We start from the raw sequence: 21,691 nt of genomic DNA on the forward strand, positions 1-21,691 counted from the left end.
ATTCCCTCAGAGCTGCCAAGACCAAAACTTTGGAATATCCGAACGCAGATCGGACTAATCAGGACGAACAGGTTCCAACCTTCAACCATTCTTGACTGATCAGCAATTCTGATTTCCGATCCCTGTCCACGGATGGCTGCCTCGCTGCTCTGTGACCGAACTTGATCTATCCCGCCCAGGCAACGATGGATGCGCTGCAGTGTTCATCCTCTGAACTTACACAGTAATCAGAGTGTGCACTGTCACACCGGAATTGCTCAATCCCCCATGGCTTCAGGACCACAAGCTCCGGTCGCTTCCATGATTTCGCAGCAGTCTCGTCGAGAGAGAGCTCTCAGTGACAAAGCTCTAGCAATGCTCGCTACAGCTCCACCACGACCAGGCCTGGGGGCTCGAACATCTTCGGCCCCCGCGGGGGTCTCCAGAAACTTGACGCCGCGCGGAAGCCAGGACCAGGGACGAATATGGGACAACCATTGTTGGAGGAAGATGAGGGGTCGTCGACTGCGGGCGAGGCCAGAAACACACAATCCCGTCCGCAAGGCGAGGTATGTTTACAATTGATCCAGGGTCTCCGGACTGCGAGGCATCGGTGGCTACAGTGTATAAGGAAGCAATGGCTGATGGTATTTTCTCTTCGTATAGGAAGTTCCCAGAAGCGGTTTTCCCAAAGTGACCATCGCAGTGGCAGGTGAAGAAAACGCCGGCAAGAGCAGTTTCGTCAAATGTGCGCTGGATATGAAGCACCCACCTATCTCGACTATGAGCAAGAAGAAGATGTCATTGGACGGTACAGTCTATTTAGTGCGTTTACTCGAGGTCGACTTGACCCGGATTCAGTTCGATGAGGACAAGAGGATTCTCTGGCCACATACCGGATCCGACATATCTAGGCCAGTCATTGACGGGGTTCTGGTTCTACACGATGCCACAAAGCCGGATAGGCTCTCCCTAACGACGAACCTCATTTGTAGGTTTTGTCCTAAGCTAAATGCATTGTTTGTATGTCATGGGCTAACCCCGGAATTTAGACTCATTGGCTGCCTCGGATCTGCCGTTCTTGCAGGTCGCCTGCAAATGCGATGTCAACCCTGAGCCTGCGGAAGACATTGAAGTGGATGCGATCCACGAGCGATACGAGATCTATCGGACATCGTTTTCTTCGTCGCGATCTCAACGCATGTGTATAGCGTTAGTTCTGCGTGGAGTCATTTCTACTCGACAAGGTAAGAACTGGGTTTTTTTTCCTTTCTTTCAATATTCGGACAAAAGCATTGTCGGGGAGGGTGAAGTGTGTGCCTTGACCCCCTGTGAGAAGCGGGCCAGGTGGGTCGCGGTAGGAGCGTTCGCTACTCTGTCAAATGCCCGATCGACGGTCCTCCCCCAGGGGATAGACTGATTTCGTACCTTTGGTTTCCCCTACTAATCTGCGCTCCAGATCTCGCCTCGGAGTTGATTAATTCTAATACTCCTGCCGTTTCACCGAGAACAACTACCAGATCTTTCGAACACCACGAGCACCACACTCGTGCCAACTCGGAAACTCCCTTAGCCGTGTTGAACGGAGCCGCTGGCGGCCCACCAACGGCCTCCGATCGAATTGTTGACGGGGATGGTGAGCAAGGTCTCTCCATCGACCAGGCCAACTCCAACCTGGCGCACGATACCTACAGTTCCAACCGTTATGCCCGCAGTAATTCGCAACCGCTGCGACCGCAGACTCCGCCATCCGGAGCGCGTTTAAACACCCGCAGGCCGTCAGCACAAGAACCAATCTCCCCGACTCACGATAATCGCCAGCAACGATTGCATACTGCCTGGCGGCACAGTGGTGGATCGGACGCTTTCAACAGCTTCTTGAACATGGACGAGGAGATGGATGATGGACAGAGCCGGCCCACAAGCCCTGGCGCAGTCGTGCGACCAAAGCCGAGCAGCGAGAGCAACTCCAGCGCAGAGACCGGCCAATCCTTCGAGGAGCTTGTCGATCGTTTGATTTCGTTGCCAACGTCGAAACAGGACCAAAAGTTCCGCTCCACCTTCCTATGTCTGTACCGAAAGTTTGCTGCCCCTGGAAACCTCCTGGGTGCCTTGATCGGTCGATTTGAGCGCAACGAAATGGGCAATGATGATCAACTCGCTCGTATGGCAGATCAACTACGATTGCTCGACGTCATGGCTCAATGGGCTTCGGAGTATCCTGGAGATTTCGCACGCCCTAAGCTACGTAAACGAATCATTGATTTCGTCGCGACCCTCGAAAAGAGCCATTTCTACATGTTCGCTGCTAAGGAGATCGGATCTCAATTAGACTCAAACGCGGAAGACGATGACGTTGGCTGGGCCTATGGAGGTGACAGCGATGCCGATAATTTCCATTTGGGCGAGACATTCTTCGATGACTCGGGCCGGAGCTCTCCAGCGCAGGTTTTCACTGGCACTGCGACTGGGACCTATGATAACGAAGAAGAGCAAGACCCAATATACAGTATGAGTGCGCTAGATCTCAGCGGCCCGCATGACTCGACATCCCGACTCTCGGGCACTCTCTCAATCTCGTCAACCACCGACAAACCCAACAGCACTACAAACCAAACATTCACATTGCTGAGCCTCGATGCAGCCCAAAAAGAGGCTTTGTATCTTGAAATAACATACAAGGCTGCTCTAGGCAAGCTCCAATGGCGGATCTTCATGGAAACGCCAGATGAGGAATTTGCACGAGAATTGACGCGGATTGACTGGATCATGTACAACTCATTCCGCCCGCGTGATCTTGTGCGCCATGTCAGCCTGTCCGGTGTCGACAAGCATACGATCAAGAGCTTGGCAAATGTCAATCGAATGATCAAACAGTTCAACCATCTAGCCTTCTTTGTAGCCAGCCTGATCCTCCTGCGTGACAAGCCGAAGCATCGAGCGAAGGCAATGGAGAAGTTCATGAACATCGCAGGGGTATTTCTCCCAATCCAACTACTATCCAGCGGCCCACTAATATAACTTCTCTTTGCAGAAACTCCGACGCCAAAACAACTATAATTCCTTGGGTGCCGTGATCGCCGGCATCAATGGCACCCCCGTCCAGCGTTTGACGCAAACTCGAGATCTAGTTCCTATTCCGGTCCAGAAAGAGTTCATGCGCCAGGTCATTCTCATGGGCACTCAACGAAGCCACTTCGCCTACCGGCTTGCCTGGGAGAACTCATTCTCAGAGCGAATTCCATTCCTACCTCTCCATCGTCGTGATCTTGTTTCCGCCGAAGAAGGAAACAAGACGTTTGTTGGCGAGAATAAATCGCGCATCAATTGGAAGAAATTCGAGGTCATGGGTGAGGTTGTTCTCGGCATCCAACGAAGCCAAAAGACTCCTCACCCTCAAGCTCAAAAGTTTGAGGATGTTGAGCGACTGATCCTGGATTCGAAGCTCTCCGGAGACGAAGAGGTAAGATCTTCAAGTGCAGCGAATCATTTTACCCTTTTCACTAACATTTTCTAGGATCTGTATGCTCGGAGCTTGCAAGTCGAACCGTCCACGGGAGCTGAGGGACGAAAGAAGTTCGGCTGGTTGCGCTCTTAACCCTAGTCGCCGACTCAGTCACGCCTCTGGCGATCCGAACGCACTCATATCCGCGAATTGGGGCTAATTTCCCACCCATCCATCCCATCTACCATTTTCACGTTTACCTTCCCAAGTCCCCCCTTCTCTCCCTTCTCATGTCGTCATGCCCCTCTATGATTGATAAATACTCTTGCTGTCTTTTGTCTACTTTTCGTTATGAACTCGTTCCCCACGGGGGTCGATATGACGCTTGGAGCGGTGATACATCTAAAGAAAAGCTCCGCTACGACATTTTGTATATATGCGTGCTGAGTGCGGGTAGTGATGGCCTTGCAAATAGCAAATTCCCACCCCGGTATATATTGACATCTTTATTTACTTGCTTTTTTCCCCCAATTTATCGCAATCATATCTGTATCTATCACAATAATAATCAAATCTCTCGTGTCATTAAGCTATTCCCAAGTACCGTGTGTCGCATACATGTCAGATCACGTGAATATTTTATCCCGGCTATCTTAACCTCCGAGCAGCCTCAAGATAAACACCACATCAACTTGCACCAGGGTTTCAAAAACCAAAATAAACCAAATCCGTTACCCCATTGTCAAGCCGCCAAAATGTCCCAAGTTCAGGCCCGCGCAACCTACCGCGCTCTCCTCCGCGAACTCCCTCGCCGCTCCTCCACCCCATCCCCACTACACCAACGCCTCCAAAACATCTTCCGCTCCGTGCCAGCATCACAAACCGCCGCATCTGCCTTCTCGATCCCCAAAACCGAGGAAGAGCGCACCCTCCGCGTCCAAGAAGCAGACCAGTTCGCCCAGTATGCCCGCGCCCAGCGCGTTTACTGCGAACTCCTCGAGCGCTATAACCCCGGCATGACCATGGACGAGGAAGAGAAGATTCGTCTCACTGCCCGACGTGTTGGATTCGATTTGCCCGATCTGCACACCCCCGAGGGCAAGTCGGAGTAAATCTTTCAGTTGGGTGTTTGAAGAATTTACCGGGGGCATTTCTTTGCGTCGAGTTAGGTCTGTGGAATCTATGGACTGGATGGGAAGACGGTTGTGGGGTTCTGGTTCTGATGGAGCCCGTTGTCTGTGCTACTAGCGTGGCGTCGCTGAGCATGTATTTTCCGTGGAATGGGCGTTTTGAAATTTTGGGAATTTGTATACTACGGTTTTATGTATAAAAGATATAGAGCATTGCCCGAGTAGCATATATTTGTTCTTTTTTTGGAAACGTTTCTCTATGTATATCCAATTCTATGGGTGGATGGACCTTGGGTTTGATGTTCCAATTGTATCTTGGGGGGATTCAAGGTCTCGGATATCAGGATAAGAGTGAGATCCTCCCGCTCTAGACTCTTGTCCGTTGAAAACCACGTGGATTGCCGCACAGTGTCTGGGAGCACCGAGATTGGATCCCTAAGTTAGCACTGGGTGTGATCGCCTCGTGATGGTAGTCTAGCGGGAGGATCATGATGTGAAAGCCCGAGAATCTCGAAGATTCTGGCGCTAATGGGCGTGCTTTGAGGAGACGTGCTTTGCTGATGGCGTTTTTTTTTTCAGGTAGCACTGAGTTGAGCACGCTCCATCTGTCTCATCAAAGTCGAACTGCTCTCCTCATCCTCCATGCCAACCCCAACTTCAATCGCGGTCTTGGGTCGATTGCGGTTCAGACCGTCCAAAAGTGTACATGCTTTGCAGATCCGCTGACTGGAGATATAGTTGCAGCGCTCGCAGTGTTTGAGAGTCTGCGCCTTAACTGCCTTTCCAGGGCCGCGGTTCGCGCGCACAACCTTCGGGAGTTTGATTTCGGTCTCGCGCGACGAAGCCGCGTCGTTCTCGGCGATCTGCTTCTCCATCGCGGCCATCTCTCCTCCACTGGTTCGGCCATTTCCACTGCCACAGCCACCAGTTGATTCCTCCTCCGCGCCAGACTTCGATTTACCAACACCCCGCACTTCATCAGGCACAAGCGCCGCCATGTCCTCGCCACTCTTGACAATATCGAGGATCGAACTGGGGCGGATCTTCTCCAGATCCTTGATTAGGGTACGAGCACTGCCGCGGAATGCCTCGGGCGAGTAGATACATTCAGTCGTGAAGTAGTCAAGCTGGCGGTGGTGGGCGTAGAGAACGATTTCCTTCTCGTATGCGTACTTCAAAGGCTTGCTGCGCTTGATATCAGACGCGTCCGAGCTAGTCACGATACTAGTACCACGCGACAGACGAGGCAAATCACCACGCAGCAGATTCATCATGACAGTCTCAGCGACATCGTCTGCATTGTGGCCCGTGACAACGTGGTGAATTCCCAAGCGGGCAGCGCCTCGATCGAGCGCCTGCCGCCGGAACACACCACAGTAGGTGCAGTTGCCCTTCTTGCCAACTTGTTCCACCACCTGATCCATCGTCCAGCCGTAAAGCTCGCTATATCCCAGGATCTCGAGGGGCATCTCATACTGCACGGCGTTGCGCTTCACGGTCTCGAGACTATCATCGCGATAGCCGCGGATGCCCTCGTCGATGGACAGCAAGCATAGATCCAATCCGTAGTCATATCGCTCGTTGAGGGTTTTCAGTACGGCCGCTAGTACGGTGCTGTCTTTGCCGCCGCTGGCTCCGATTGCGACTCGCTCGCCGCGGAAGAAGAGGTTGGTGCCGATGATTGTTTCGTGGACTTCGGTTTCGAAGACTGAGATGAAACAGGCACGGCAGAGCTTGTGTCTGTTCTTTGGTCGGATGATGACGGCTCGCGCCTCTTTGCAGTTGAAACACGTCGTTGGCGCCATGGTGGGTTGGTTAAGCTTGTGACTTGGTGGCGGGGAAGAATTTCTTTTCCCCGCGGTTTCTTTTTCGGCTGTTGGCTTGCTCATAAATCTGTAAATTCAGTCACATTCCATCAATCCTCTGATAGCTCAGCTGGAAGAGCGCAAGACTGTAACTGCTTAAGATCTTCGGATCATCTTGAGGTCCCTGGTTCGATCCCGGGTCAGAGGAATTTTTTGTCTTTTTGTTGTTTTTCAATATCGGGTCACTGAACATCGAAATCTTCGTTTTTTTTATTAGTTATGATGGACTACAATGGACGTGTGGTTATACTACTGCTTCTGCTGCACAAATCATTAGTTATCCATATATATTGTACGTTAAAAGTGAACTGGCTCTTCTGTCAAACATTCGAACTTGATATATACTGTCAAAGATAATGGGTCGGATTCGGGTAAAGATACACTTCCGTGTACGTGGATATATCAGGTCTAACGATTTTGCACCATGGTTCTTTGTATGTTTCTACTCTAATAGGGTCCGCAAATGGTGATAGTTCTTCAAAATCCACACAGACATTCAGTATTGTCGATCTTCTACACCAACGACGGTGCTTGTGTGCATATCTCAGTCAATATCTGCTGCAACTCGCCCACCTTCCTTAGCAAGCGGGCATTCGAACCATCACACATGTTCTTCTCACCCAGAAGATCGTCGGCAGCCTGGACCCGTCTGTCTAGAAGCTGGCACACCTGGACTAGAGGCTGTAACTCGCATAGTAGAAGTTGTGCCTTCATCCTCTTTGCCGTCGCGCGAGAAAGATTGAAAGCCCCAATGTTCAACGATATGGCATATACAGATTCCTGCGCGCTCTCGGCTGACTTGACTTGACCGCTTTGTTGTGATGAAGACATGGGTGGTTGGACTTGGTCATTAATATCACCTTGATATAGAGCTTCATACCAGGCAAGAATCTTGAAAAGAACCGCACTCTGCAGCATCAGCATTGACACGTCATGCGAACAGCCACTGCATGTGCAGTTTAGTAATCGAGACATCGTCGCCGTGGCCGACCGAGTCATACGAAACACCAGGTCACTTGACAATGCATTTCTCTGAGACGAACTGGGTATTTTGCCTTTCTCACCACTGGGGGGCACGACATGATATAGCGAATAAAGCGTTTTGCAGGCGATAGCAATGCATGGTATATTCTCATCTTCGACCGGGTCCGGGAGCTCGTTATTTTCTTCCGGGTCTTCATCTTCGTCCTCCTCTGCGGTCTCATCGTCAGAATCGTCATGGATCCCGTGGGCCGCCATTCTCTGAGGTGGGTCAAAATCCCCACCATCCGATGGTGGGGAGCATTCCATGGGCCCCATATTTATCGGTGAATGGGACGTCGCATATTCGTCTGCTGTTGAATGCTGGGACGTCAAGCTCTGCGGTGTTCTGTTTTCACAATCACCTGGTAAGACATTGCCGATATCCGAATTTGCAGTATTGGTGGTCGGAAACATAGGCGAGGTAAACCAGCTACAGCTGTAATTTGCATTGGAATGGTGAGTCTGATAACCCGTCATCCGTGATTTTACAGACTGAGATGGTGAAGCCGGAGAAGGCAGTGCGGATAGGGGTTTCAGAGCGGCGACGTTGCTGGAAGATGGTTTGCCCTTTCGGCGCGACCGGCCATATATGCATTTCAAGCCATTTTTAATACAGCGAGAACAAGTTGGTTGTTCTTTGGTGCAGCGCACTTTTGTCGCTGAGCAGGAGTCGCACGAAGTCCGCAAACTGGGCCGCGACCGAGGCTTGCTGCGGCTGGTGCTAGCGGAGGCCTGGTGAATTTGATTCTGGATTTGATCCTCCAGTTGCATTTGGTCGGCTGGAGAAAACATAGAGTCGATAGGACAGTTGGAGTCCACGGGAACTCCTCTACTGGAAGAAGGGAGACTGTGAGAACAGAAGGCGAGGTCCCCGCTGGTTCGATAGCAAGGTACGTGTTTGATTTTTATTCTTTCGGTTGTCTTAGTTCAAGAGAACGACTAGGTAGCACACTATTGACTAAGCCTCTTTCGGGATATTTCCCGCTGGCCGCAACTGTTTCTGTTTCGTAAGGAGGTTATTGACTGCGAGGCTTTCTGCGAATAGCTTATTGGGGGACCGGGAAGGTGCCAGATAAGATTCGGGTACTCCGTACGGCTAGGAATACTCGAGAAGTACCTTGTAGGTACTATCTTAAATACGACAGTGGAGAGATCAATTGCGGCCAGTGGGAAATATCCCGAAAGAGGGTTAGCTAATCGTGTGCTACCTAGTCGTGCTCTTAGATAAATGGGCGCAGGATGAATGATCTGAAAGGAGCTTTGTTTTTTTAGCAGTCAGATCAGAACTAATCCTTGCAAGGCCGCCCCTAGGCCACTTGGCCCTAATGTTCACTTGTTTTTGCTATGTCCTTCCCCTAGTCTTTCTAACTTACACGCAGGCAGAGTATAAAAGGCCTCAATGTTAACCTTCCGTTTCCCCCGTACGTAGTTAAGATATGATATACCCATGTAGTAGGATATAACGATTTAATACAGCACAATTTGATGCTATCAAATCCTAGTGAACTGGGGGAATCCCACTTATATAGAACGAGAATCTTTGGGCCTTGCCAACTGATAGTCAACGAAGGTCAAGTGAGATGTATGTTTGATAGAGATTTATAGAATGTATACCACGGGGAACCTGAAACACAGAACTCGTTAATCAATGGGATCAATTGGAAGATTTATCCAAGCGGCTGTCTTGCATTCTACAGTATCATGGGATCCTCCATGAGCCCAAATTATTTCCAAATTACCACCTTCGTCTAAACCAAGGGGTTGCCAACAACAAAGGCACATGATACCCCGTGGTCGATGGGATTAATTGGTTGCAGAGCAAGCAATCATGAGTTCGCGCGCCTTTTTGACCAGGATTAAATGCACGCGAGTATACTAAGCCACGGGGGCCAAAAATGCCATTAGGAGCCTACAGACTCGCGAGATTCTTTTCCATCATAACTCCACTATGCAATCGCAAGACAGATGACAAGAAGATTTGATTATTCGAAGAGATAGAGAGAAAATCATAATGAAGCAGCACGAACGGCCAAGACTCCTCCTAAGCGCCGATTTGCGACCAGGATGTATCACCCAATGGCGGCGCAGGATCGCGCAGCAAGAGGGGTTAGAGATTCATCGTACCAGTGCTCCAGGTGCTAATTCTAGCATCTGAGATGAGGAGGTCCAGCTGTCTTGGCTCGGGCAGTGTGCCCTTTTAATAGACCGTAAGACCCAATATACTTGTTTGTCAAGAGCCTTAATCGATCCAACCACCAGGATGAGTATCCCCTCAGTAGAGTTCAACTTCTCGATTAATTCCGAGACTTTTCGGAACTTCCCACCTTCATCTTCTCAAGATGGCGGTGGAACTGAGAGTGTTGTACCTATCCGACAAGCCTCGAGCGTACCCAGGACCTTGCCAACAGCCCAACCACCAATATCCCTCTTCCAAAATTTACAACCAGCTCATAAAGCATCACCAAATGCTACGCCTCAACGCAAATCGCTAAACTCACCGCTGAGTCCCGGTCCGTCGCCATCCACGTACGCAAATCAGCACAATGCTTCTCCAAGCCCAAGCCCGCGACCCATGCCCATGTTTTCTTTCCATCGGAGTGAGAACACTCGGGATAATACCACTGAATCATCTGATACCATTCAAGATAATGAGAAACTAAATGATCCAGGCCTAAACTCTGCACCAGTGCCCTTGGACTGGGGTACTGGGCGGGAAAACGTTTCAGGAGATCTGCCCACAGAAAGTGACAATCTTTCAGAGGCTGAAAAGTCCGAGGAGGATGAAAGTGAGACAGAGAGGATAGTCAGTATACGCGAAGAAACACTTCCCAGGGCCCGGATCTACAACAGCCGACTCCAAAGAGGACTGAAAGACGTCAAACGCGAACTGGCCGGTCTTGCCGAAATCATGCATGCTTCGGAATTAGCTAAAGATCAATCGACAAACCTTTACGCGCTATGTGAGCGTACGGAAAAGATGAGCAAGTTTGAATATCCGGAGACACGTACTGTAGGATTCATTGGAGACTCGGGAGTTGGTACGAGGTTGGGCCATCTTTTCAGTTTCTATCGTCTAACTTTGTTGCAGGCAAGAGTTCTTTAGTCAATTCGCTTCTTGACCAGAAGATTGCACGATCTGTATGTTCTTGCCATTACCTCTCCACTTTCTGAGTGGCTGCTCACTGACATCCAATTCTAGAGCAGAGAGGGATCTGCCTGCACCTGTGTAGTGACAGAGTTCCGCCACACTGACGACAACCACACTGGTCCATTCAGAATTGAAGCAGAATATATGAACAAAGAAGAGATGACAGAGTTAATAGACGAGCTGCTAGTGAATTTCCGACAGTTCTACGTCAGCTCCATATTCAGAGAACTCAAGACGACCGAGGAGCAACAGAACTGCCGAGATGCAGCCGCTAAAGCATGGGAATCACTTCAATCGTTGTTCAAGGACCAACCAGAACTTACAATTGAGTTTCTATCGGATGAAACCGATGGCGCACGCTCTGATACTCTCGCTCAGTTGGAGCAGTGGGCATCCGCTGGTTTGGCACATCGACAGGGCGGATCCGACGCACTCGAATATTCCGCCACTGCTGGTGATATTGAAGAATGTCAATCTACTCTTGATCAGCTTGCTGCTGATAGTTCAGAGGCTGGTGGTCCCGCACTGTGGCCTTTCATCAAGTTGATCAGGTTTGTTGAATATAGGACTAATTAATTGACGAGTTGGTATCTGATGTTCGTGCAGGGTATACCTCAGTTCACCTATTCTGAGAACTGGTTTAGTTTTGACTGATTTGCCCGGTATGTGTCGACAATCCGTATCATTCCGTTCAAGTGAACTAATGAGATATAGGACTCCGAGATCTGAACTTTGCAAGAGTGCGCACAACTGAAAAGTATCTCGCGCATCATTGCGACGAGGTCTTCATTGTGGCAAACATTGCTCGAGCGAGTTCGGACGAATCCGTCGCAGACATCATAAGCAGATGTAGATCGGACCAACTGCGAAGGATTATTTGCACAAACTCAGAAGTATGTATAACGCCACTTAGGTTGCAAATGTATTTTCTCTGACTGCGCGAATAGAATGTTTCAGCCGAAGAGGCTGCCCGTGAGCAGGGACCAGACGGACGACGCGTCCGAGAAATGAATCAAGAAATCGAAGCAGTGAAGGCTAGTCACAGAAGGGCCAAGTCGCGAAGGATCAAAGCGGACAGGAGCAACCGGGCCAGATGGGCTCTTGAAGAATCGGAGCTCAGGTAAATTTCTCGTTCTCTCGATACTGTGCCACATGCTGACTCTAGTTTAGCGACCGGACAGAGGAATTGGAATTTGGGTAAGATTATATCCCAGTCCCAGTCAGGCCTGACCATCACCGCTAACTGCAATTCAGTGTCAAAAGTTTCTTGATCAACCGCCGAAACCTCAAGGTCTCACGCGACCTCGCTAGGAAGTACGAGGAGGTCCAAGTATTCTGTGTTAGCAACACACTATACTCCGATCACCGGGCCGGCGAATCGATTCGCGCGGAGGAATACCTCGATCTGACTGGTATACGCGAGCTCCGCCGCCATTGCCAGCTAGTCCCAGCGGAAGCTCAAATGCGCGCAACATCAGCGTTCCTGGAAGACGAAGTCCCGGCAATGGTGGGCTCTCTTCGTCAATGGGCATTGTCGGGGACAGATTCGGTCACTGCAGAAAAGGCCGCTGCCCTCCACCGTGTTCTGAATCAGTCTCAAGAGGCTCTTTGTCGGGTACGCTCAAACATAGAACCGCAGACCATTTTCTGATAGCGAATAGGATTTTCAATCGTCGCAAGCACATGTTCCTCGCATGATCCGGGACTTGAGAGCGCTGTTTCATAATTCTGTCATCCTCCATATCAGTATGCCAAATCTTCTTCCAAGGCCAATTTCTGATTCATGGTTCTGATAAACTCATAAAACAGGGGATTCTAGGGGCTTGTGGAAACAGATAAGCCTGGGAATCAGCCGGGAGTGGGCAGGGGTAATTTTCACCTCTCATCCCCGATAGACTTGAAATAAGTCGCACCTCGCTAACAGCTGATCTAGTGGCACCACGCTACATACGCCGCGTTCTGTCGGCAACATGGATCCTGGAGCACCAAGGCACAACCGAATGCACGCCCTTGGAATGATCAGTTAGTGCAACAAAGCCGCGAGGAACTGGATCCACAGTGGGAAGAAATCCTGGAATGGCTCGAGTCACAAGCTGAAACTCTAGCCAACGAAGTTGATGCATCATTTGAAGACTTGTTCCAAGATATTCACGGTAACTCACCTTTGAATTTGGCTCATACACCTTAATTTCTCTTCCTAATGCTTCCTGATTTTTCCAGCGCATGAGGACTTTGCACCCCAGGCCCTGCAAAACATCCTTCGCAGCATGAGACATAGACAGCAGTGCATTAAGAACGAAATCGCGAGATTGATTCGCATAATCAACATGAAGACCCAGTAAGACAATATCAACAAAAAATAAGTTTCCGCCGTGATTCTAACCATTTTCCTACAGACAGACACAGCGAGACATGCTATACGCCCACTCCCATTCGTTCGTTTCTACTCTAATATTACCAGCATATAGTGCCTGTAACAGCGAGGGAGGTATGTGTAGATAACCCCAGCAATATCTGGATTTTTATCTCATTATTAACCATAAATTAGGGACTGGAAGCGACAGGCGTCGAAAGCAACACATGGACGACCACCTGAGGCATTCCAGGCTGTTTTCCAAATACTCTGAACGTGCAAAAGAAGTATATAACGACGCCATTGACGAAAGCTCCCAGATACTACAGCAGTATATCGACGAGCAGATACAAAGCATTATTAGAGACTTCAACGCCGTGGTGGCTGTTGAAGGAGAACTGCCGGAGGCCGAACGGGATCCTTCGGTCGCAGGTATATTGAGATCTCTGCTTGACCGTGGACAGACTGTTCTTGACAGAGCTATAAGTACTGTGAGAGAGCTCAATAGGAACGTGTCTACTTGATGGAACTCGCTATGGCGCTCAATGGTCTCCCTGGGAGAAGTTTTCTCACGACATATCAACTCCCAAATTATGATTTAGCAAAGTATATACACACCAAATTGATTTTGATTTTTATCTGCAAATACCCAAAAATGACCTCAATCTCAATGGCAAGGCTGCTGAAGGGTAGTTATAGTAGCGACGATATAGAAGGAGAAATACTTCTTTCTAAACGCCTGGTGGTAGATTGGTATGAACAACATTGTATTAGTACTATCTGGCATAAAATTTCTTTCAAGCCTCCACGGCCGCTTTATATGCACTCTTTGTGCTGTTTCCAAGCCCTCCATGCTTACGTTTTATATCTTCATTTTCCTTTGATTCCCCTAGTTTTCATAGATCCTCCCGGACAATGGCATTGTTAAAATCTACTGTAATTCTTAGCAGGCCTCAACTATATAAGACCCTGACACCCATGCCATTAATTAATTCTTAAATACATTCTTATAAGAGAATATCAGCCGACAATTGATATTAACCACTGTTCACTGCTATCTCAAAGAACGAACCCTTTCAATCACTACTACACAATGGCCGAGACAAATCCAGAGTTGGAGCAAGCAGGACGGCAGCTTGAACGATGGATCGAAGATGCCGATGAGCCAGGATGCCCATATCCCAAGTGTACATTTCAGATCCCGCCACAACCCTCGGATTGGGTCCTCAGAAAGACGGCGGTAACATTGGAGCCGACACACCAGACCTGGGCTGTTCCCCTAGGTCTACCGACCCGGGTTTATCATATCGAGATGTCAAACGAAGAACACGAGGCAATGGAGTGGGATGGGCACACCGGAGAAGGCCTGATCATGGTCGACTGGATTTTCAGATCAAACGACGGTAATCCCCCCCATGTTTCGGAATGTACCCAGGCTGTGTATCAGATGGACTATCCCATCGATAGTCTTCGATATATAGTCTTTACTAAGATTATAGAATCATGCACTGTGCCATGTGTTCGGCAGGTGTATGCATCCCGTGGAATGATGCAATACCCACCCCCATCCGCAGAGCCCCAGACCTGGACACCTCCGTCGCCAGAGTATTATGCACTTCTGGGCACTAAGATAGGAAGTATTGCCGCAGCCCTTGTTTTGGGTGCTTGGGGTCAAGGAAGAAGACGAATTGCGAGGATTGTGACTTTCCAGCCTGAATTGACACACAACATTGACATGCGGTTTGATATTGAGGAAATTTGAGAGTGACCTTGGGTCTACTCGCTCTATCAGGTAGGTAGCAGGTAGGTACGTCACATTCGATCGGTTTCACTAAATTATTTAGGCGTTGTGTCGGCCGTGTCAGTGGTTGTTTTAAATAGGTGAGTCGTGCTAGTTTCCGAATTGAACTGACTGAAAAGCTATTGAGGGTTGGATGTCTCAGACCGACAGCACCCATCTCCCTTTTCCCTTCCCATGCTGGTGTAGCTAGTTCAAAACTACATAGTTTCCTTCCTATCTACATATTGCACTTAGCTGTCCTAGGGAACCATTACTGTATATGTAAAAAATATGAAAGTACGTGTAACTCATAATAATTTCTCTTTTTTTGGTTATCGCAATCAATATCAGACAGGATATCTACAAGGACAGTTGGATAAAAACAGAGATATAGACTGCACTGATGCTTACCAGCTCCTCCCAGGAGCCGTCAAAAGAAAATTGGAAAAGTTCGCCTCAAAGTGTTATCTATACACCCAACCCCACGTTCACTTTCATGCCTTGATATCCTCATGCAGATGAGCTATCGGCTTCCCCTTCCGACAAAGCAGTCTAGCCGAACACAGAGGCCACTTCTTCTTCTTGGCCACCTGCACCGCCTGATGATGAATATGATGTCGTCTCAAATGCAAAGAATAAGGCTTCGACCGGTCGACAAATAATACAAGATCCTTCTTCTCCGAATGATCAAGTTTCTCCGCAGCCTGTATAGTCTTTTCCTGCGAGAAAGCAAACGAAGTCCCGATAATTTTGAACTGCCGTGCCATTTGGTGGAGATCGGGGGAATGCCAGTCATCAGAGGTCCAAGCCGGTTTGGCCTTCCAAGGCAGTCGCCGTTCCTTCTTAAATGCATGCCACCACTCTTCAGTGGTTAGCCGTCCCTGTTCTCCGCTGACTGCATGGACACATCCGCTGGTACCCAGTGCCACATGGAGTAGTGTCCGATCGACGACTACGTCGACTGGAACTTCATCGATTGTAGATTCTTTATCGGGATTTTCACATCGTGTTGGCAGTTTGATCCGACGACCAGGATGGAGCATGTATGCTGCTGCACAGGCTGTTGAGGGCGCTCCATAAGAAGTTGAGAATCCCAGACAAGGGAATTTCTCGGCCGGTCCGAGGACAGAGGGTCGGATGATTAGGACCTTGTCCAGCTTGTTGCGCTCAGATGCTTTCTGTAGGACTAACCGCTCAGCCAGATGCTTGGCATATGCATATGGCCAAGGGAAATCATGGGAGTCGTATTCGTCTGACGAGCCGGTCTTCTGCACTTCCTTCCATGCTTCCAGAGCACTCAGGGAATAGTCCTCTTCCTCGGTACCGAGAGGATATACTCTCTCGTCCACTGGCACATCGGTGGATTTGTGGGTTTTCCAAAGGTGTGCATTTGCGTATGCGGTGGAGAAAAACACGAAGCGCTCGAGGTTGGGGAACTTCAGGGCATATTGGGTGAGACATAGACTTGGTGCCAGCACGGTATATGCCAGCTCTCGAAGGGAATTCTGCAATTTAATCGACGATGCAGCGTGGAATACAATGTGAACGGTTTGTTTAAGCATCTGAATTGTCTCCTCTGATAGATTCATTCTCGAGGTTTCTCCCAATTCGCCATCGAAAATCGTTAGCCTGGGGTTCTCGGTGAGGCGGTTTGCGACAGACTTTGGTAGCGTTTTGAACCATTTCGCGTGAGCTTTTCTAAATAGTTTACGTCAGGAGATATAACTTTGATTTAGTTGAGATTTTGGTCACTCACTCGCGTCCACCGCGACATAGCGCATATACTCGTTCCGGAGAGGATTGACTCAAGAGTCGGCAGAGGAGTGCAGTTCCGATGAAACCGGTTCCTCCCGTAACGAACACCGTTTTGCCGTTATAGTAGTCCCATATCATGATGGGTGATGTGATTTGAATCTCTTATAATGGCTGTATTTGTGCGTGAAACAGAAATATGCAGGACGCGAGGGCATATATAATGCGACAGACCTCGTTCGCAAGGTCTCCCAGGTGGGTCTTCCGGCATAATATCACACAGGTTGTAATGGCTAGATTCCGGATTTCTCAGAAGCTTGATGAGGAAAGTGGACTTGAAGCCCAGATGCATACAGATCGGCAGCTAAGATGAGGGGGATGCATCTTGTGCAACAATCACGCAGGGAGAGACCCCGGAAAACTGGCCACTCAGGTCATTCAAGTCCCTTCCAAAGGGCAACGATAGTCTTGGGGTCGTATCGGAGGACAGCAAATGTCCGGTTCGTCGTGTTAGGTTCGCATAAGATGACGCGGAGCTGGGGCCATATAGTTTGATACCATACTTTAGGCTTTGACTTCTATAACAGACATATTAATCGAGATTCCCTTTGTTAGACCATACCCGACGCCCAGTAAGCCTCGCTGAGCCCAGCTTGGAAGAATAATAGGGGTGCGATAGAAGATGTTTGGTTTGTCTCCTGTAAATGCACACCGCTTCACTTCACTCGCGCAGGGTCCCCCCGATCTCGATGGTATGAATGCATTAATCGACGTGGAGTTTCGAGGTCTGTTTTCCAATGAGCTCTAGTGTCATATCTATCCTGATTGCAATCACCATCTCTCTTTCCTGTGGGCAGTGATGCACCTCACATGTATCACATCACATCACACTTGGCATTCGAACAAAATCACCGCGGATCTGACTCTGGAGTACCCAGATACCTAGACAACAATCAAGCAAACATATCGAAGAACAATATCTGTTTTCTTTTTGCCTATTCTCCTTCTATCCTTTCTCCCGCCAAGCTCCGACTGTTCAAGTGGGGCATTCTAATCCCACGGCATCTCCCCAGCGCGGGGGTTGTTTGGACCACGAGCAGATCTATCCATGTGTTCTGGACCCTGAAATATTTCTGATCGCAAAATCGAGAGTCACTTACCATTTGCTGCCCAAATGCATCACATATCCCAGCCTCCCACGGTACTGTCCATGGAAGTATCGAGCAGGGATGATAGCGAGTACAGAATATTGGTCTCAAATCGGGTCCGATACCTGACTATCAGCACGGGGACATTCGAACGATCAATCCTTTCTATGCCGCTCAGCTCTTTACCTGAACTTCCTGAGGATACCACTTGGAATGTGGCACACGTCAGTCGAGACCCCTCAAGCCGTGAGGTCGTAATGAATCTACAGCACAGAGCCCTCAGTGGTATAACAAACCTGTGGCATCCTGTGTCGATTGACTGTCTCCAGTTGAAGAAGAGGAAGTCGTTTACTCCGACCGCCTACGAAGTCAGTTACACCGGTGACAAACTACAAAGTCCGACATCGCCTGTTGTTATTGCGAAAATCGCGCGATTCGAGTGGGAAGTACCACGTTTATCGATGGAGACATTCATGTATAGAAGGCTGGAAAATACGGGCCTTGCGCCACGGTTCCTTGGCCATGTCCATGAACATGGCCGTGTGATCGGCTTTGTGCTGGAGAAAATCGAAGGCCGTGAAGCAAACATCGAAGATCTTCCCTCTTGTCAATCTGCTCTCCAGCGTTTACATGATCTTGGCATCCTCCATGGCGACGTCAACAGACATAATTTCATCGTTCAAGATAACACGACGCGAATGATTGATTTTGAGAATAGCAAACTTTGCATTGGCGGTTCTGCGTCCATGCAAGCCGAGATGGATAGTCTACGTGATCAGTTAGTGGAGGAGACAGGGCGCGGTGCAGGTTTTGCTCGATGAAAATAGCGTGATTGGCAAGAAACAGTAAGCCCTACTCGGGAGACTCCAGGACTATGCAGATCGGCAAACTGATCTTCTAGAATCCTTCTGTTATGTGGACTGCTATTGCTGGCGAAAAGGTAAAATGTGATCGCGATCTTGGAATGATGCTCGTTGAATTATGTTCTCTATCAAGCACGACAGACACTGTATGAAGCAGCAAATTAGTGATTCTTCAGCCGCTAAACCTGCCAACAGATATCGTACAGTACTCTCGGAAATGTCCCAACTACAAGAGCCTCCAGACTAAATTCCCACAAAGCAAAATGCAATATATAGGATGGCAGCAAAGGGTGGCAGCAAAGACAGGACAGTACTGTTGAAGGGATTTCTAGTATATTACAAGTTGATCGCTATTGCACAGATGACAAGCCAAGAAAAACCAAGACCCGTTCAAGCTTTCCATGATTCCACCTAATTCAAGGCTGACAACCTCCAGCCAATTATTGGGCAGAAGCACAATGTGATGGCACGAACGTCGGTTCTCACATTCCCGTGCAGGGCGTTCTCCACATACACTGCAGCGGGCCATCCCGGGTTTGTTGTTTTGTTTGGCCGCTACTTTTTGGCCGCAGTGTGTCTCATCCCTGTCCTCGCAGCTAGGGCATCCAATCACATTGGGGTATCAGATCGCAAAGGAAGGGTGGGAATATTTTCCCCTTCAAAAAACGAAACTTGCCCTTCGACTGCGTGGTTTTTTTCAATATGCATACGGAGAACTCCGTATGTGATTGACATTCCTTTTGACTGCCGATACCATCATGTTGGGCTTTCGAAGGTTATACATCGTCATTTCTTTTGGCATAAGGCACTAGAGAAGCTTTGACATTTCGAAAAGGTAGCCTAAGCGCTTACCAGAATCCACTATAGATCTTGCTAAAGAATCAAGCATTTCATTCGCAGCCAAAGAATGGCATCTTTTCTTGTCTTGACCCGTTCTTCCCTCGGATTTCGATATGAGTGTAGCACATCTTCCGAACATTGATCAATTGTCACGGGGACAAATTTTCAACTATCCTATTAGACAATGGAACAAGGTGGAATCTGAGCCTTGCAGTCAACTCGGGGAATGACAAACGTCAGGACCTCGGCAAATGTTAGGCATCGGAAACCATTGGCACAGGGACATTTGGAGATATCATCCTAGTCTCTCGAAGCGAGATTCAAGCCCGATTTGAGTAGTTACAAGCCACACATACCCCGGACCAGGGGCAAAAGCCTCGCACAGCATTCCAAGCGATGGTTTCTGCCCTGGCAAAGAGCTCTCAGTTATGTATGCCAAGAAACTCATTTGCGCAGAAGCATCATAATCGTACATTCCAGAGGGAAATTATGAGTGGAGGGACCTCAAAATCGTCATACCTAAACATCCACGGGCTTTATGTTGTTTCTGTGATGGCCTCGTTTTGTCCTTTTTCATAAGTGTGGCTATACTCTTCAAGGTCGATTTCGCATAGCCCTGCGCTTCATTATACCCTTATACTTAATTCATAATACACCTTTAAATACCCTGCATTCTTTTTGCCAACATGAAGCTTGGTCCGCTGGATTTGGGGTTGGCGCGGCCTCTCGAGTTCACCTTGTCAGTCGTCGTCAAAACCAATCCAAGCCCGCTCGACTTTCAATTCGCTGCCGATACTCTCGTTTCACAATGGCCGGTGCTAAATCTGCGCATGGATCCCTTGGTAAGTATTCAATAGTAGCCGAAAACAACTACTGAAAAGACCTAACATTTGATAGAAAACAAAATTCTTGGATCCAACAGACCCCGGCGACCTGTCCGATGTATGGGAAGGAAGACATGTGAAGCGCGATCTCAGCGAGATTATTGACTTCTCTACCAACGCGGACTCTCCACAGATGGTGGATTCGGAAGGGTTAGAAAAGGCCTTAGATTTTGGTTATGGTCTCCTCCATGCATGGAAGCAACGAGTGTTCTCCATACGAACATTATTCTTGACCGATGCCTGCATAATAGGGTTCAAGTTTCTCCAGCCGCTTTGCGATGCAAATGGTAACCTTGTGTCCTAGACCGCGATCAAGCACTGAGCTGACAATGTGACAATAGGTGCCCATAATATAATTCAAGCGTATTGCAGTCTGCTGAGAGGAGAAAGAATCACGCATACTCTCCACGCTCGACCATCACTGTCTCTGAAATCCGAAGTACTTGAAAAATGCGCAGAAATGATCGAATCGCACCGGATTGCAGACCTGCACAAACACACCATGCATCGGAATTGGGCCTCCGGAATCAGCGCTCTTGGAAGACAGATGGGGCGGAACATATGCTACCCGTCCGCGAGACGGGTCGGCAAGACGATGTTTATTCCTCAAACAACGATCCGGAGCTGGTTAAAAGAGGCCGCAATGCAGAAAGCTCAGATAACGGAACACGATCTCGTGGTGTCTTTTATCTTCAAGGTCAGCCATCTCGCCTCGCGTCTAGTCATGGATGTCAAGCTCACCTAAGCAGGCATCCTTACACCCACCAACAGGTCATACTTTCGGAGTTGCTATCGATATCTCAAAACAGCTGCAGTCAGAGGCGAACCTCTATAACCCCTGGTACATGATGCCTTTGCCAGACCCTATGCCGTCAAGCGAGTATAGCGCTCCTACACTGGTCCGAATGGCAGTGTATATCCGGCATACCATCAACGAAGCGCAGCAACCAGAGTGCATTGGAGAGATTGTGGATCAACACAAGAAATTGAAGAAAGTTCCCATGGTGCCGAAGTCATATGGTGGGCGAGCAGCTCAACCGCGCGTCGCGTCCTGGAAAAGCTTACCTCTTTATGATCTTGATATCCAGGGCGAGACTCCGCTCTATGTACAGGGCAGTGTCGACTACTGCGGACTTCTACGTGAGACGAAATCTCATTTGGATGATGTGTTGGTGACGTGGAAAGCACAGGACCGGGATGGGGATGATGGGGGTTACTGGGTTCATGGGAGACTACCGGAGGACGTTTGGAGGCGTATGGCGGATAATTTGAACTGCTGAGTTCGTATCTTTTTTCTTCTTTCAACACGACTGGATCGTGTCTTAACTGTTGTTTAATGAATAATTTCCTCGATTCCAAATGATATATAGGCAATGATATTATCTTCTATCATCTTCCAACACTCTTGTCAAGGGTAGCGCGTAGGCCAATTGCAGACCAGTGAGCTTGCTTTGTAACTAATCTGGCGAGAATTGATCTGG

The 21,691-nt window shown here is 48.8% G+C and overlaps 9 protein-coding genes across 9 annotated transcripts; 6 read left to right on the plus strand and 3 right to left on the minus strand.

Annotated features, from left to right (window-relative positions):
• Positions 1-185: 185 nt before the first annotated feature.
• N7457_003548 (putative Ras guanyl-nucleotide exchange factor RasGEF) lies at positions 186-3,577 on the plus strand (the record flags this gene model as incomplete). The annotated part of the gene is made up of 7 exons (XM_057174593.1): positions 186-223; positions 353-548; positions 646-970; positions 1,032-1,226; positions 1,439-2,955; positions 3,014-3,442; positions 3,497-3,577. The coding sequence occupies 7 exons, from the start codon at positions 186-188 to the stop codon at positions 3,575-3,577; spliced, it is 2,781 nt and encodes a 926-aa protein (XP_057034744.1).
• A 602-nt stretch (positions 3,578-4,179) lies between these two features.
• N7457_003549 (LYR motif-containing protein) lies at positions 4,180-4,536 on the plus strand (the record flags this gene model as incomplete). The annotated part of the gene is made up of 1 exon (XM_057174594.1): positions 4,180-4,536. The coding sequence occupies one exon, from the start codon at positions 4,180-4,182 to the stop codon at positions 4,534-4,536; it is 357 nt and encodes a 118-aa protein (XP_057034745.1).
• A 593-nt stretch (positions 4,537-5,129) lies between these two features.
• Positions 5,130-6,359, minus strand: N7457_003550 (putative PP-loop ATPase superfamily protein; the record flags this gene model as incomplete). The annotated part of the gene is made up of 1 exon (XM_057174595.1): positions 5,130-6,359. One exon carries the CDS (start codon positions 6,357-6,359, stop codon positions 5,130-5,132), a length of 1,230 nt encoding a protein of 409 aa, XP_057034746.1.
• Positions 6,360-6,932: 573 nt separating this feature from the next.
• Positions 6,933-8,213, minus strand: N7457_003551 (Zn(II)2Cys6 transcription factor; the record flags this gene model as incomplete). The annotated part of the gene is made up of 1 exon (XM_057174596.1): positions 6,933-8,213. One exon carries the CDS (start codon positions 8,211-8,213, stop codon positions 6,933-6,935), a length of 1,281 nt encoding a protein of 426 aa, XP_057034747.1.
• A 1,489-nt stretch (positions 8,214-9,702) lies between these two features.
• Positions 9,703-13,467, plus strand: N7457_003552 (uncharacterized protein; the record flags this gene model as incomplete). Its single annotated transcript, XM_057174597.1, has 14 exons — positions 9,703-10,480; positions 10,531-10,580; positions 10,642-11,141; positions 11,197-11,252; positions 11,305-11,483; positions 11,538-11,710; positions 11,761-11,787; positions 11,845-12,205; positions 12,252-12,336; positions 12,400-12,458; positions 12,524-12,743; positions 12,811-12,928; positions 12,987-13,078; positions 13,139-13,467. 14 exons carry the CDS (start codon positions 9,703-9,705, stop codon positions 13,465-13,467), a joined length of 3,027 nt encoding a protein of 1,008 aa, XP_057034748.1.
• Positions 13,468-14,036: 569 nt separating this feature from the next.
• On the plus strand, positions 14,037-14,705 carry N7457_003553 (uncharacterized protein; the record flags this gene model as incomplete). The annotated part of the gene is made up of 1 exon (XM_057174598.1): positions 14,037-14,705. The coding sequence occupies one exon, from the start codon at positions 14,037-14,039 to the stop codon at positions 14,703-14,705; it is 669 nt and encodes a 222-aa protein (XP_057034749.1).
• A 512-nt stretch (positions 14,706-15,217) lies between these two features.
• N7457_003554 (uncharacterized protein) lies at positions 15,218-16,616 on the minus strand (the record flags this gene model as incomplete). Its single annotated transcript, XM_057174599.1, has 2 exons — positions 15,218-16,421; positions 16,480-16,616. The coding sequence occupies 2 exons, from the start codon at positions 16,614-16,616 to the stop codon at positions 15,218-15,220; spliced, it is 1,341 nt and encodes a 446-aa protein (XP_057034750.1).
• Positions 16,617-17,649: 1,033 nt separating this feature from the next.
• Positions 17,650-18,444, plus strand: N7457_003555 (uncharacterized protein; the record flags this gene model as incomplete). The annotated part of the gene is made up of 1 exon (XM_057174600.1): positions 17,650-18,444. One exon carries the CDS (start codon positions 17,650-17,652, stop codon positions 18,442-18,444), a length of 795 nt encoding a protein of 264 aa, XP_057034751.1.
• A 1,568-nt stretch (positions 18,445-20,012) lies between these two features.
• On the plus strand, positions 20,013-21,490 carry N7457_003556 (uncharacterized protein; the record flags this gene model as incomplete). Its single annotated transcript, XM_057174601.1, has 4 exons — positions 20,013-20,168; positions 20,224-20,497; positions 20,552-20,907; positions 20,960-21,490. 4 exons carry the CDS (start codon positions 20,013-20,015, stop codon positions 21,488-21,490), a joined length of 1,317 nt encoding a protein of 438 aa, XP_057034752.1.
• Positions 21,491-21,691: the final 201 nt, after the last annotated feature.

This window comes from Penicillium paradoxum, assembly GCF_028828445.1.
Source record: "Penicillium paradoxum strain IBT 22861 chromosome Unknown utg000003l_segment0_segment0, whole genome shotgun sequence".
Lineage (NCBI taxonomy): Eukaryota > Fungi > Ascomycota > Eurotiomycetes > Eurotiales > Aspergillaceae > Penicillium > Penicillium paradoxum.